This window comes from Mauremys mutica, chromosome 9 (genome assembly GCF_020497125.1).
Source record: "Mauremys mutica isolate MM-2020 ecotype Southern chromosome 9, ASM2049712v1, whole genome shotgun sequence".
Classification (NCBI taxonomy): Eukaryota; Metazoa; Chordata; order Testudines; family Geoemydidae; genus Mauremys; species Mauremys mutica.
The window spans coordinates 25,222,164-25,234,374 of record NC_059080.1 but is presented as its reverse complement, the minus strand read 5'-3'; the positions used below and the strand labels follow the sequence as shown (position 1 = coordinate 25,234,374).

The 12,211-nt window shown below is 51.6% G+C and overlaps 1 protein-coding gene across 1 annotated transcript in view; it reads right to left on the bottom strand.

Moving 5' to 3' along the window:
• The window catches only part of NALF2 (NALCN channel auxiliary factor 2), a 90,117-nt gene extending 84,634 nt beyond the window's left edge, over window positions 1-5,483 (bottom strand). Inside the window, exon 1 of the mRNA XM_045029436.1 lies at window positions 4,617-5,483. Coding sequence (XP_044885371.1) covers window positions 4,617-5,438 — 822 coding nt within the window. The 5' untranslated portion in view covers window positions 5,439-5,483. The remainder of the gene's footprint in view (window positions 1-4,616) is intronic.
• Between the last annotated feature and the right edge of the window lie 6,728 nt (window positions 5,484-12,211).

Here is a 12,211-nt window from a genome sequence, read left to right as displayed (position 1 = left end):
TATTTGGTGATATAAATAATCATAGTAAATACTTGACAATCTAGCAAATTACCTGATATATTTCTTATCACTACCTTGACCCCTACATATTATTCTTTCTAAGTTCCCAGGCCAAGCCTATCACCATGGTATCTGAGTACCTGTTTAGATACGGACCTATTTCTAAGTGTTTAGACTTCAGTGGTGTCAGTTTTTCATCTAAGCCCCCAACCCACTAATTTATTTAGTACTTTAATCTGTTTATCTATTAAAGCTCTTATTCCACAAAGCACATGTTAAACTCAACAGAGGTGGATGTTAAGCAAGTGCTTATGTGCTTTGCTGAACTAATGCCCAAACCATATACTGAAAATGCCCAGGTAGATGGCCACTGGGGATTAATTAGACTGGGACTTTTCAGTTTGGAAAAGAGACAATTAAGAGGGGGATATGATAGAGGTCTGTAAAATGATGATTGGTGCGGAGAAAGTAAATAAGGAAGTGTTATTTACTCCTTCTCATAACACAAGAACTAGGGGTCACCAAATGAAATTAATAGGCAGCAGGTTTGAAACAAAGAAAAGGAAGTATTTCTTCACCCAGTCAACCTGTGGAACTCTTTGCCAGAGGATGTTGTGAAGGCCAGGGCCAGCTCCAGCTTTCCTGCCGCCCCAAGCGGCAAAAAAAAAAAAAAAAAAGACGAGCGGCAGCAGTTCGGCAGCAGCTCAATCGCGCCGCTTCTTCGGCGGCAGTTCGGCGGCGGGTCCCCCCTCTCTTCCTCTTCGGCAGCAATTTGATGGCAGCTCAAAGAGGAAGAGAGGGAATGAGGGACCCGTGCCGCCCTGATACTGGATGGAGTGCCATCCCTTTGAATTGGCCGCCCCAAGCATCTGCTTCCTACACTGGAGCCGGCCCTGGTGAAGGCCAAGACTATAACAGGGTTCAAAAAAGAACTAGATAAATTCATGGAGGATAGGTCCATCAATGGCTATTAGCCAGGATGGGCAGGTATGGTGTCTGTAGTGCCTCTGTAAATTGTCAGAAGCTGGGAATTGGTGACAGGGGATGGATCACTTGATGGGTACCTGTTCTGTTCATTCCCTCTGAAGCAGCTGTCACTTGGTCATTGTCAGAAGACAGGATACTGGGCTAGATGGACCTTTGGTCTGACCCAGTATGGCCTTTCTTATATTATATTCTTATATACAAAGTTCCCGCTCTATATCGCTCCCCTGATATACGTCTCTTGTGTTTTGGTTACTCACACCTCTGAATTCCTCTATGATAGTTACACACAGATAGTGTCTGACTTTCCTATAGGCCTTTTATCCTAAAGGATGCCAATATGCTTTTAAAATTATGCGCACAGGAAATATACACATCTCTGCCACTCTCTACTTGTAGCTTATTGAGTCATGCCACTAACAATGCCTGCCCATTTGTCCCCTTCCCCCACAAATGTCTTTGTGCTTTCTTCCACTCTGCTCCTTACATATAGAACACAATCCCCACACTGATCCATAAAGCCACTACCTTCTCCTTCCTTAAGATCCGCTTTGTCTGTGACGCCTATGGAAAACTGCCATCTGAAAATGCCCAGGTAGATTGCCAGGGGGATTGCTGATATCTGTTTTATTTGTTTATTTTAAAGGATTCAGTACCATCAAGTTGTGACTGTAGCTAGTCTATGCAGCCATGTATCCCTATCACTATTACCCTTCTCCTTCCTCTCGTATTCCCTCCTTTTGGTTTTTTTTATACTTCTTCCATGACCGTGTCTTAGATTCTGAGCTTTTGCGGGAAAGAGATCATCTCTTTCTACAGGTTTGTAGAGTGCCAAGCACAATGGGACCCTGTTCCTGACTAGGGACTCAGAAGCTACTGCAATAAAAATAATAAATGGCAATAATGCAGTCATTTTCCAGTGGAATATGACAACAATTTAACAGAGCAGAGCAGCAATACAAAACAATTCAGTGTAAGCAGAACACCATATACCTTTGAAACTGCAGGAAGAATTTAGGTAGGCAGAATGTAATTACCCAAATTGGAATTTTCCCAGGACAACAGGGCTAACATCTTTCCAAAAACATTGATTACAAAAACTGTCAGGAAGTGATGATCAAAATCTCAATTTCACATCACCTGACAGATGGTACCTGCAGCAGGAACTCCATACACCAGCACCATACTAAGGTGTTAGTTCAGTACTTCCTTGGGGGGAAGAGCACCACTTAATGCATCACAAGTACCTTTACTGCAGCTCTGAGATTTCCTTAGAAGTCTCCCATAAAAGTATTGACCAAGAACAACCCTGGTCAGTTTGTGAGTGCTGACACAATTGCTCCGTGAGGTCATGTGGAAGCAAAGCCTTTGCTATCACACACAGACACTCTCTCTCCCCCAAGAAATTGCTCTGAGAAAAGGTTTCAGTTATAATTTAACAAGACAGTTACATTTCCTGGACATAGCAGCTAAAGGGAGATTGCACAGGTGAAGTCAGGAAATCTCATCAGAGTCACTCAAGGGCTGTTGAACATGTTGAAGTTCAAAGAGCCATGTCCTGGGGATTAAACCTTTATGTCATTTTCATGAGAAATGATTGAAGAGTTTCATGTAATTTACAAGGAATCTGGATGGACATTGGAATATATTAAAAACATAGTTGACTATGGTGGGCTGGGAAGTTTGTTCCAATTGGTGCTGGGGAAGGCAACTCTTATGCTTCTTGCATATGAAGTGATCACCTGCAGCTTTGGGAATAAATTCTTCTCCACGAGAGCTACAGCACTGCACAATTAGCTAAGTGCATTGTGGGTATTTTTGCCTTCCTATGAAATACTGGGCACACGTGTCACTGCCAAGGACAGAATAAGGGCCTTCATGGATTAATGTGCCCAGGTACAAAAATGTATTTGGTTATGGTTATTATTTCTCTGTATTATAGCAGCACTCACACTGTGTGAGGCACTGTCCACACACACACTTCTAGGCCCAGCCCCTACAGCTCTCAAGTATTTGGACTACACAAGTCAAGTAGAATTCCCCTAGTGCCTGTCTATTTCCTGCCAGGCACTCCACCCCAGCCCTGCATCCAGCCCCAGAGTCCAGGGGGAAGTACATTCACTTTTCTTACCCTTCCCCGATCATCACCCAGCATGGGCCTCAGAAGCAGCCCCACTGCGGTCTCTCTTCTCCCACCATCACCACCTAATAGGGCTAGCTCACCATGCCTCAGTGAGGAGAACTGACAGAACTAAGCTGCCTCCAACCCAACCCAGAGCCGGGCATAGGTGTGTGCTGATGAATAACAGTGACCCAGGGGTCTGCTAGGAATGTAATCTGTGGCAACTAGAGCAGCCTTGTCTGGCTGGGGTGGGGAGGGATTGTGGGGTGGCTGTAAATTCTGATGGAAATGCAGGCTGCTCATAACACTGACTCTGCACTGCGCTGCAGGAGGATGGAGGGCTTAGCACAAGCAGCTCCAGGGGCCTCTTCTAGAAAAGGGAAGGGAATCATTCGTTCCCCTTGAACTTCTGGGAAACAGGGGGAAAGTGATCTGCAGAAATAGGTGCTTAAGAGTACACAGTTCAGAGAGGTTCAAAGGCCTCGCCTCTGCTAATTCCTAACTCCCTGATCTACCAGCCACTTTCCTTGGGACACAAGTATGCAGAGGCCAGGGTTGGCAAATGTCTGATTCTTCCCTTTCTCTGACTAGCTCTCTGGAGATCTGCCTCCCAGGCAGAGGACAATCCGAGAGAGCTGGGGGGAGGGGAGAGCCATTGTTCTCTTGGGTCACATCAGGTTGCCACTTCATTTCAAACACCTTTGCCTAATTATCCACCGAGAGCCCCCCCCCCCCCCCCACGCAGGAGCCACACTGATTTACAACAGGCCGGATGAAGCAGCAGCCAATGGGCTCCCACACCTGTTCCGTGTGCGAGTTCTAGTCACTAGCCCAAAGTCTGGGCTGTGTGCATGGGGGGGACCATTTCCATAGGCTTTGCTCCACTGATTTGCCATCCAAAATGGGCATTTCTATGGGACTGAACTTGTGCAGCACCCGGATTTACTTGATCAGAGGAATGTTCTCTGTGGTGGCACCCCCCAGGCTATCTGCCCCTTCCAGCCTCCTTTGTGGGATTAGGTTTGGAAAGCCCAGCTAGCCCAGGGGAATGCCACTGGCTTTCAGATCAGGAAGAAAGGAATCTGAGGACCCAAGGAAATGCCTTCTGCCAGGCTGTGCTGGGTGAGAGGAAAGAGCATGGGGGACCCACCAGTGCTCGAGTCATACCCTCAGTGGGCTTTTATTATTGTTATTTTTTACCAGACTGAATGGTTTCATTCCCTTCTCCTCCTCCTCCTCCTCTTCCTCCTGCTGCTGTGACTTTTGCCTGTATATTATCACACTGCAGGGCTGCAGGGCTCCAGCACATCCAAAGAGGCCACATCTGCATTAACCAATTCTTGTGAAAGCAAAAAAGTCCAACCAGCCAACAGACAGAACAAAGGAGCAACAAGGGAGATGGGGGAGGGGAGACTGGGACCCAGGAAAATGGTGTGATTTGCCTTAAGCTACTTTTCTTCTAGTGTGGTTTGGCAGGGGCTCGGAGGCCCCCTGTGCTTCCCCCTCCTACCTTGCAGTCTCTTATGCAGGATCTAACTGAATACTCTTCTGATTGCAAGTATTTCTCCAGCAAGAGGTCAAACTCCTCATATTTTTCCTGAGCGTGTTGGTCCAGCCTCTGATAAGCCTGGACGCAGCTGCTACACGCCTCTCCGTCCAGAGCACCGGCTGCAGCAGCCACGAAATCCACCATCAGGTTGTCCAAACTGCAATCCAAGCTGTCTGGGCCGGCCATGCCCAGCAGCAGGTCCCAGATCGTGTAAGTATCACAAAAAGAGAGGTTGAAGTTCCTAAAATAAGCCTTTAAGAAGTTTATTTTGGAGGAGGAAGAGGAAAAAAAAGAGGCTGATGAAGAGGAGGAGGAGGAGTTGGGGGGTGGCCTTAAGGGTACAGAAGGGAAAGAGCCCAAGAGTCGCTGCAAGGAATACAATTTGGTGCAAGCTGAGTCCAGATCGAAATGACCCCGGGCACCAGTGCAATATGGGATCGGAGCAGCAAATTTGGTCAAATTGCTTAAAAAAATCTCACACCTCCCCTCCTGTGACTGTTGATCCCCTGTCAGTAGGAAATGTGGCTGGAAGGCGCGCTGGCTTGCGTCCCCCCAAGGCGTCTGCATGGCTAAGCTCCTATCCTTGGATCTGAGCTTGGCTCCAGCACAGAGCCACAGATGATCAGAGAGGAGGACAGTGAAAAATAGAAGGGATGCCAGAGACATTCGCCATTTCTGTGCCCTCTCGGAATCAGCGCAGGGTTTGTCGTTTTGTCTTGGTGCACAACAAATTTTTAACACAGCGTCATCTTCTCTTGGATACATCCAAGCCCCCCTGATCATATTTTAGGGGCTGAGTGGGGGGGCTACTGCGGTCTCCGGTGTGGTTCTCTTTGCTCCTCTCCTCTTATAGACTCCCCCCAACAATGTCACCTACCTCCTCTGAAGCATGGTGTGATGATGGGCATCATTCTCATGGCTAGAAACAAGGAAGTGCCTTCCCCTCCTCCACCACCACCTCCACCTCCTCCTGGGCTGCTAAATGCTACCACCAGCCATTGCATGTTGCTGCGGGAGGAAAAATCAGCGCTACGGTCCTCAACATGTCCAGGCTGCGGTTCGCCAATGCCAGTCCATAGAGCGAGCCCCTCAGCCCAGAGCGGAGCCAGGCAGAAGCATCCTCCTTCTCCCCACAGTCAGCGCTTGGCCCTCCTCATCCTCATCCTGCCGGGGTGCCTCGCCTCCTCTCCTCTCTCCTGCCTGCCTCTGCCCTCCCCTGCACACACAGTCACTCCGCTTTCCTCTTTCTTTTTTGGTGGGCAACGTTTTTCCCGTTCCTGATCATCCTGGATCGGTGTCTCCTGTTTTCCATCCCCCCTCAGTCTGTCGCCATCTTCAGCTGTACAGAGAACACCTTGAGAAATTGATCGGGGGGAGGGGGGGAGCCGCGGGGGGAGGGGGAGCGGAGGCGAGGCGCGTGCGCGCTCCTCATCCCCTCTTCATCTACCCAGCAATTTGTTCCGTGCCTCCCCTCCCCCCAGCCCAGCCTCTCCATTCACTCCAGGGAGCCGTTCATTCATCGGATCCGCTCTGCCCAGCGTTCATTCAGGCGCCTTCCTAGCCCCCGGCCCGGCCCAGCCCAGCAGCTCGCGCGCACACAGCGCTGGGATACTGGGCACGCGGCACCTTCGCCGGGGGACGGGTCCCTGCTGCAGGTGGCCTGAGCTCCGCCACGGTGGCTGGCGGTCCCCGGAGTTCAGCCTGGGGGGGCTAATGTCTCTGCGCGTGTGACACCGCGGCAGATCCGCCCCCGGCTCTCGGATCCGAGGGGCTGCGAGCCTCTTCTCGCCTCCCGGCCGCCTCCTGCCCCCCGCCCCCGCGCCTTGCTTCTCCTCACTGAGCTGGAAGAATAAGTTGCCTGGATTCAGGAAGCAGGTCCCGGACCAAGCTGACATTGCTTCTGCGCGGGGCTCGCTCTGCCACAGGCAGGCTGCGGGGCTGAGCTCCTGGGGGAAGACGCGGGGTGGTGGGAACGGGCGCCGCGGGCCACCCAGGGGCTTGCAGGTGCCGTGGTGCTGAAGGACAGCTCCTGCCACAGCCCAGCCAGACCCAGCGGGGGACGGGGGGCCCCACAGCGCCTTCCCTGGCGCAGGGGGGTGCAGGCGGCAGCCTTCCCGTCTGTAGACCCCCCCCCCCCGCCTGCGCTGGCTGCCAGGGTGCTGACGATTTGCTTGTGCACAAGTTTGGAAGCGCGGTGACATTGATCGGCTCTGGCCGAGCCCGGGTTCCGTGTGTTTTCCCAGCAAACAACTGTTTAGAGGGGAAGGGAAATCCCTGGGAGCCATGATCGGCAAGGAATCCACAAAGCAGGATGAGAGCTGAGCTGGAAGATCCGGGCTTCGTTACGTTTCTAAGGCTGGAGCCAGTGACCGAGAGCGGCGCATCTGCTTAATTCAGAGACACCAGCGCGCGGGTCAGAGCAGCGCAGGGGGGGCTTTCTCTGCAGCGAGGTTCCCCCAGAAGATGAGTTACGGCTCTTTAGCCATCTCCTGCTTTCCGCCAGCAGCTCCCTCACTGCTGCCCTTCTACTAAGCCCCGGGAGCCTGCGGAGAAGCCCCAGCCGAGTCCCGGGCTCGCTCTTTCCGAGCCTGGCAAAGCGCCGCGGGTAATTCCTGCCCAGGAGGCGGCTGTTCTGCCCAGGCAAAGGCTTCGCGCTCACGGGGTCCGTCTGCACCCACAGGTCAATCCCACTGGGCCTTGCTGGGTGCCTGGGCAGGACGGCCGCCGTTGGGGAGGGCGAGCGGCAGCACGGGCCAGGTGTGGCTCCGTTTATTACTGGCACACTCAGGAGGGACTCACCCCATTGTCTAGTCCCATGTAACCGGCCCCGGGACTTTGCCCGGGAGAAGATACCGGCGCAGCCCAGCGAGCAGAGCTGTCTGGCACTGTGCGGCTCTTCCCCCTGGCTGGGGGTAGTCAGTGCCCAGCGCTTTGCCCCTTGGCAGCACTGGAAGGGCTCCTGCGCTGTGGGGCGCGCACTGGCCTGTGTCCGTGGTGACACCGGCCTGGGGAGGTGAACGGTCTGTGCCAGGCAGGGGGTTGCGTTCCCATCCCCGAACATCTGGGGAGCCAGAGCGGTGCTGAGGTTCCCGAGCCCCATAGTTCTGTCTTCCGAGCGGGGGCCAGTGCAGGGGCCCGTCACTCCCAGAAGGGTCGGGAAATGAGCCCTCCCGAGAGGGGGCCCCAGTGTTCTGTCTCTAGGGCCCTGACAGTGAACTCGGAATCGCCCCTGAAATGGATGAAGAAACCAACTTCCAGGGAACGTCACTTGCTTGTGCCCCAAGCCCCGTTAACATCCCGCTGGGATTTCCTGGGCAAGAGAAATGAACAATAAATAGAGCTCCGCAATGTGAAACTCTGCTGTTAATAGAGCAGCAGGCAGTGCGTGCTCTGAGCCTGCCTTTCCAAACACACATCCATTCTCACTCGCAGGCATTAACCTGGCTTGTGGGAACTGGTCCAAGTGTTCCTATTTCTGGGGCTTTCATCTAGCTGCATCCTGAAGTGAGTTACGCTGAGTTAAGCCTGTCATTGCTTCCAGCTCTAGTAACATCCCTCCAGATATACAATCGTTTGCACTGGAGCTGCTCCTCTGGACCACCCCCTGCATTGCAGCCTGACTGATTCCCTATAAAGCTAGCATGAAGGAGAGAGATACAGGGCAGCGCAAAGAAATGGCACTAGCCGGCTACATGACACGTGCTAGCAACATGCAGAATAAATCCCTATTGCTCACTCTTCTGTGCCCCGACGATTCCAGACAGAGCTGTGTTCATGACACTCACATATCTGAGGGCATAGATCAGGGCAGAGGAGGGCAAACTACAGCCTGCGGGCCACATCCGGCCCATGGGACCCTCCTGCCCGGCCCCTGAGCTTCTGGCCTGGGAGGCTAGCCCCCGGGCCCTTCCCCGCTGTTCCCCCCGTCCCCGCAGCCTCAGCTCACTGCGCCCCCGGCGCAATGCTCTGGACGGTGGGGCTGTGAGCTCCTGGGGCAGCGCAGCTGCAGAGCCTGGCCTGACCTGGTGCTCTGTGCTGCACGGTGGCATGGCTGGCTCCAGCCGGGCGGCGTGGCTCCTGTCCTGGTGTTCTGTGTGGCGTGGCTGTTGCGCCACCAGCCACTGGTGCTCCAGGCAGCGCGGTAATGGGGCAAGGAGGGAGGGAGGGGTTGGATAGAGGGCAGGAGAGTTCAGGGTGATGGTTAGGGGTCAGGGATGTGGATAAGGGTCAGGGCAGTCAGAAGGCAGGGAGCAGGGTGGTTGAATGAGGGCAGGGGTCCTGGGGGCAGTCAGGAAGGAGAGGAGGGGTTGGATGGGGCAGCAGGGGGCAGTAAGGGGACAGGGAGGGGTGGATGGGACAGGGGTGGAAGGGGGGCCATTAGGGGACAGGTAATGGGAGGTTGGATGGGGCAGGAGTCCCAGGGGGGCTGTCAGGGGGGAAGGAGCAGAGGGGGTCTGATGGGGGCAGGGAGCCGGGCCATGCCTGGCTGTTTGGGGAGGCACAGCCTCCCTTAACCAGCCCTCCATACAATTTCAGAAACCTGATGTGGATGGCGCTAAGCCATGTAGGAGCATATTGGAGAGGAGATAATTCTCTTTCCAGCAAAAAAATGACAAGAAAGAACAAAAGCAAAGTCTTCAGGAGAGACCACAGTGTGCTTGTGTCTTCTCTGTAACAGGCTGGGGGAAACAAACAGACATACAAACAAAAAAGACAGGCTGCTGGCCTTGCACACAACTACTTAGAAATTTAAAGGTGTGGTACTTGGGAAACAAAGGCACCACAATTGGAAAACAATGAATACTACAGCATGACATACCTATTTTGTTTCCTTATTCACTGGGTTTCTATATTGTATAGACCAGTCCAAACAAAAAAGCTCTGCTCATGATCCAAACTTTCCCAAAAGTCCACAGGTGTTGTGAGTGGGCACTCAGTGCTATGATCAATCCCCTTTCTATTTCCTCCCTGGCACCAAGCCAAATGTCAGCAAATATAGATAAAGCCTATGCAAATATTGGATGGCTTACCTTGTTTGAGGAATGGGTTCGTTTCCAAGGTACAAAGCTATGTTTTACCTGGGAGTTTCTCCTTATCAGAAGAACATTAACAGTTCCTCCCACTCTTGGTCCTTTCATTAAAAAACTGCTGGTTTACACATGTCCTTAATTAGACAATTGATTAGTTTGCTCAGCCTTCCTTGGATTTCTCTTCTTTACTACTGCTGCTGCTGTTATTCAGGAAGCAATCTTGTTTATTAACATTTTTATTATTCCAAGCAGAGAAACGTGGGCTGGCTAACAATGCCATGGCAGTTCAGTTTGGAAGCCTGGGCTCCAGCCCAGCCTTTGTCTTAAGGTTCAACGTTTGGTTTACAAGTGGAACACTTGTATCTACTCGGAGTCAGGGGTCACTGCCTCTTTGTCATTACCAGGCGCTAATCATTGCTGGTGGGGATTCCATGGAGGAAAGGAGGTGCTATAAGCAAACTAGGAAGCCACTGTCAGTGTCATGACAGCTTTTCTTCCCAAGATTCTGCATCCGTCTGACAATAGGAGGCCTGGTTCCTTCTCCTGAAGGACTGTTGATGATGAGCTTTTATGGTGCCCTAGATATTGTACTGATGGGTGCCTTAGAAATGCATATAACGAAATACGTTGAGGGGCTCCAGAACCTGGTAATGGAATACAGTGAAGGTTACCAGTTCAGTTCCAGTCAATGTCAGTGCTCAGTAAGATTCACTACCATGAAGATGGCTATCCAGGGGCCTGTATAAGATGGGGACTTTCAGTTCCTAGAGGTTGGATATTCACATCAGAAATACCACCACCTGAAATGGTCCCCATCTTCTCCCCAGAGGGGTCCCTTTAGGTCAGGGGTGAGGCACATTGTCAGGATGAACAATGTGTTTGGGAACTAGCTCTGCTGCCACCTATGCTTTACTTGCCCCACCTCCCTGCTCAGGACCATCCCATCACCTTGTTGTGTTCAGCCCTATCTTCTGTCCAGAACACACCCACAATTATTTAGAGATAGCAGTAGGGTAGCTTCTGCCACATGCTCTGGTGTCACCAGTGTGCTGACAACAACCAGCTGCATATGACTTTCAACAACTGCAGGCAGCATTGCCACCTAGTCGCTGTGCCAGAGAGATTAGCGCATGGGTGACAAGCTCAGGAGTTACCCATATGATTTCTCTCAGAAACAGAATGTTGATTAAAAAATATTACAGCTAAGCAGGTGCCTGAATCAAGGATGGGCGGAGGGACGGATCAATGCTGTGCAACCCTTAGTTCTGTATTTGGCACCCAACTGCCATGGGGATGGGATGTTTTAGAAATGCCTCAGACAGGCTGGCTAGTACATAGTTCCAGAATCAGATATGTCTTTGTTATCAGAGAGGGTTCCTGGGTTTGCCATTCTTTATTCTCTCAGAGATGCTCAAATCCGTGTCTGCCCCATTTCACATTGATCACCAAGTCACTCCTTATGCTTTGTTTTCGTGGCCAAGTTGGATGAATGATGTATTGTTGGCATTTAATTGTGAGCATTTCATCCCTGTTAATGCATGTGGGACCCAGGGTTAGAGGCTATGAACCCAGATCCTGACTATCAAATCTCCATTTCAAAAAGTCCCCTAATAGCCCTGTCAGTGTTTGGGTTTGGCATGTGGAAGCAGAGCTGCCATATTGTATGCTTTGTTCTCAGGGATGAAACTGTCACATCACAATGCTGTTTCTTGCTTTGCAATACCACAAATCCCTGCTGTAACTGAATCACTTCCATATCTTAATGCAGTGTCACCCACAAGAGTCTGGATAGGTGAGGAACCTACCTTATAGCGTGCTAAACTCTGGACATGCTGCTATGCAGGGGGCAGTTCTGCTACCCTCTGCTAGGCTGTGCAGACTCAGAATGGTGGAGATGAGGGATCACTATGGGAGAAGTTCTCCCTCTGTAGGGTGCTGGGGTGCAGCTCACATCTCACCCAGACAATGTATCAGCACTTTGCTGTGCCTGGGGTCTTTGTTTCCTCTCAGTGGTCTCCAGTGACTGCAGGCTGGGGTACAGTGCAGACAGCAAGTGCCTCATGCTGCTGGTGCGACAAACTATATTTGGCAGCAGCCTGTGAGTTAGCGCTGGCAAATCTAAGCACTTGAAAGCAGCAGTAAGGTTTAATGCTGAATGCTGATTTATTGCCCGGAATCTGTACTACAGGAGCACTAAGCACATTAAAGGCCTTGACTGTAATGCAGGGAAACTCTTAATTTATATTATTAAAATAGTCTGGATAAGAGATAGAGTCTGACTGGCCAGTTTGGCTCAGAACCATGTGGGTATCAAGTGAAACAGAGCAGGGCACAGCAGCTGCCAGAGTCACCTCACTTTTAGTCTATTCTGTGAATGCGTTTAGTGCTCCATTGTGATAATGAAGGATGGATATAGAGCTGGCTAGAGCCAGGTGTAGTGTGGGCGGGTACTTTACAACCACCCACACAGCAGGGGCCTGCCAATGCACTTCAGGGATGACACACAGCACCTTCTTATTCCACTCC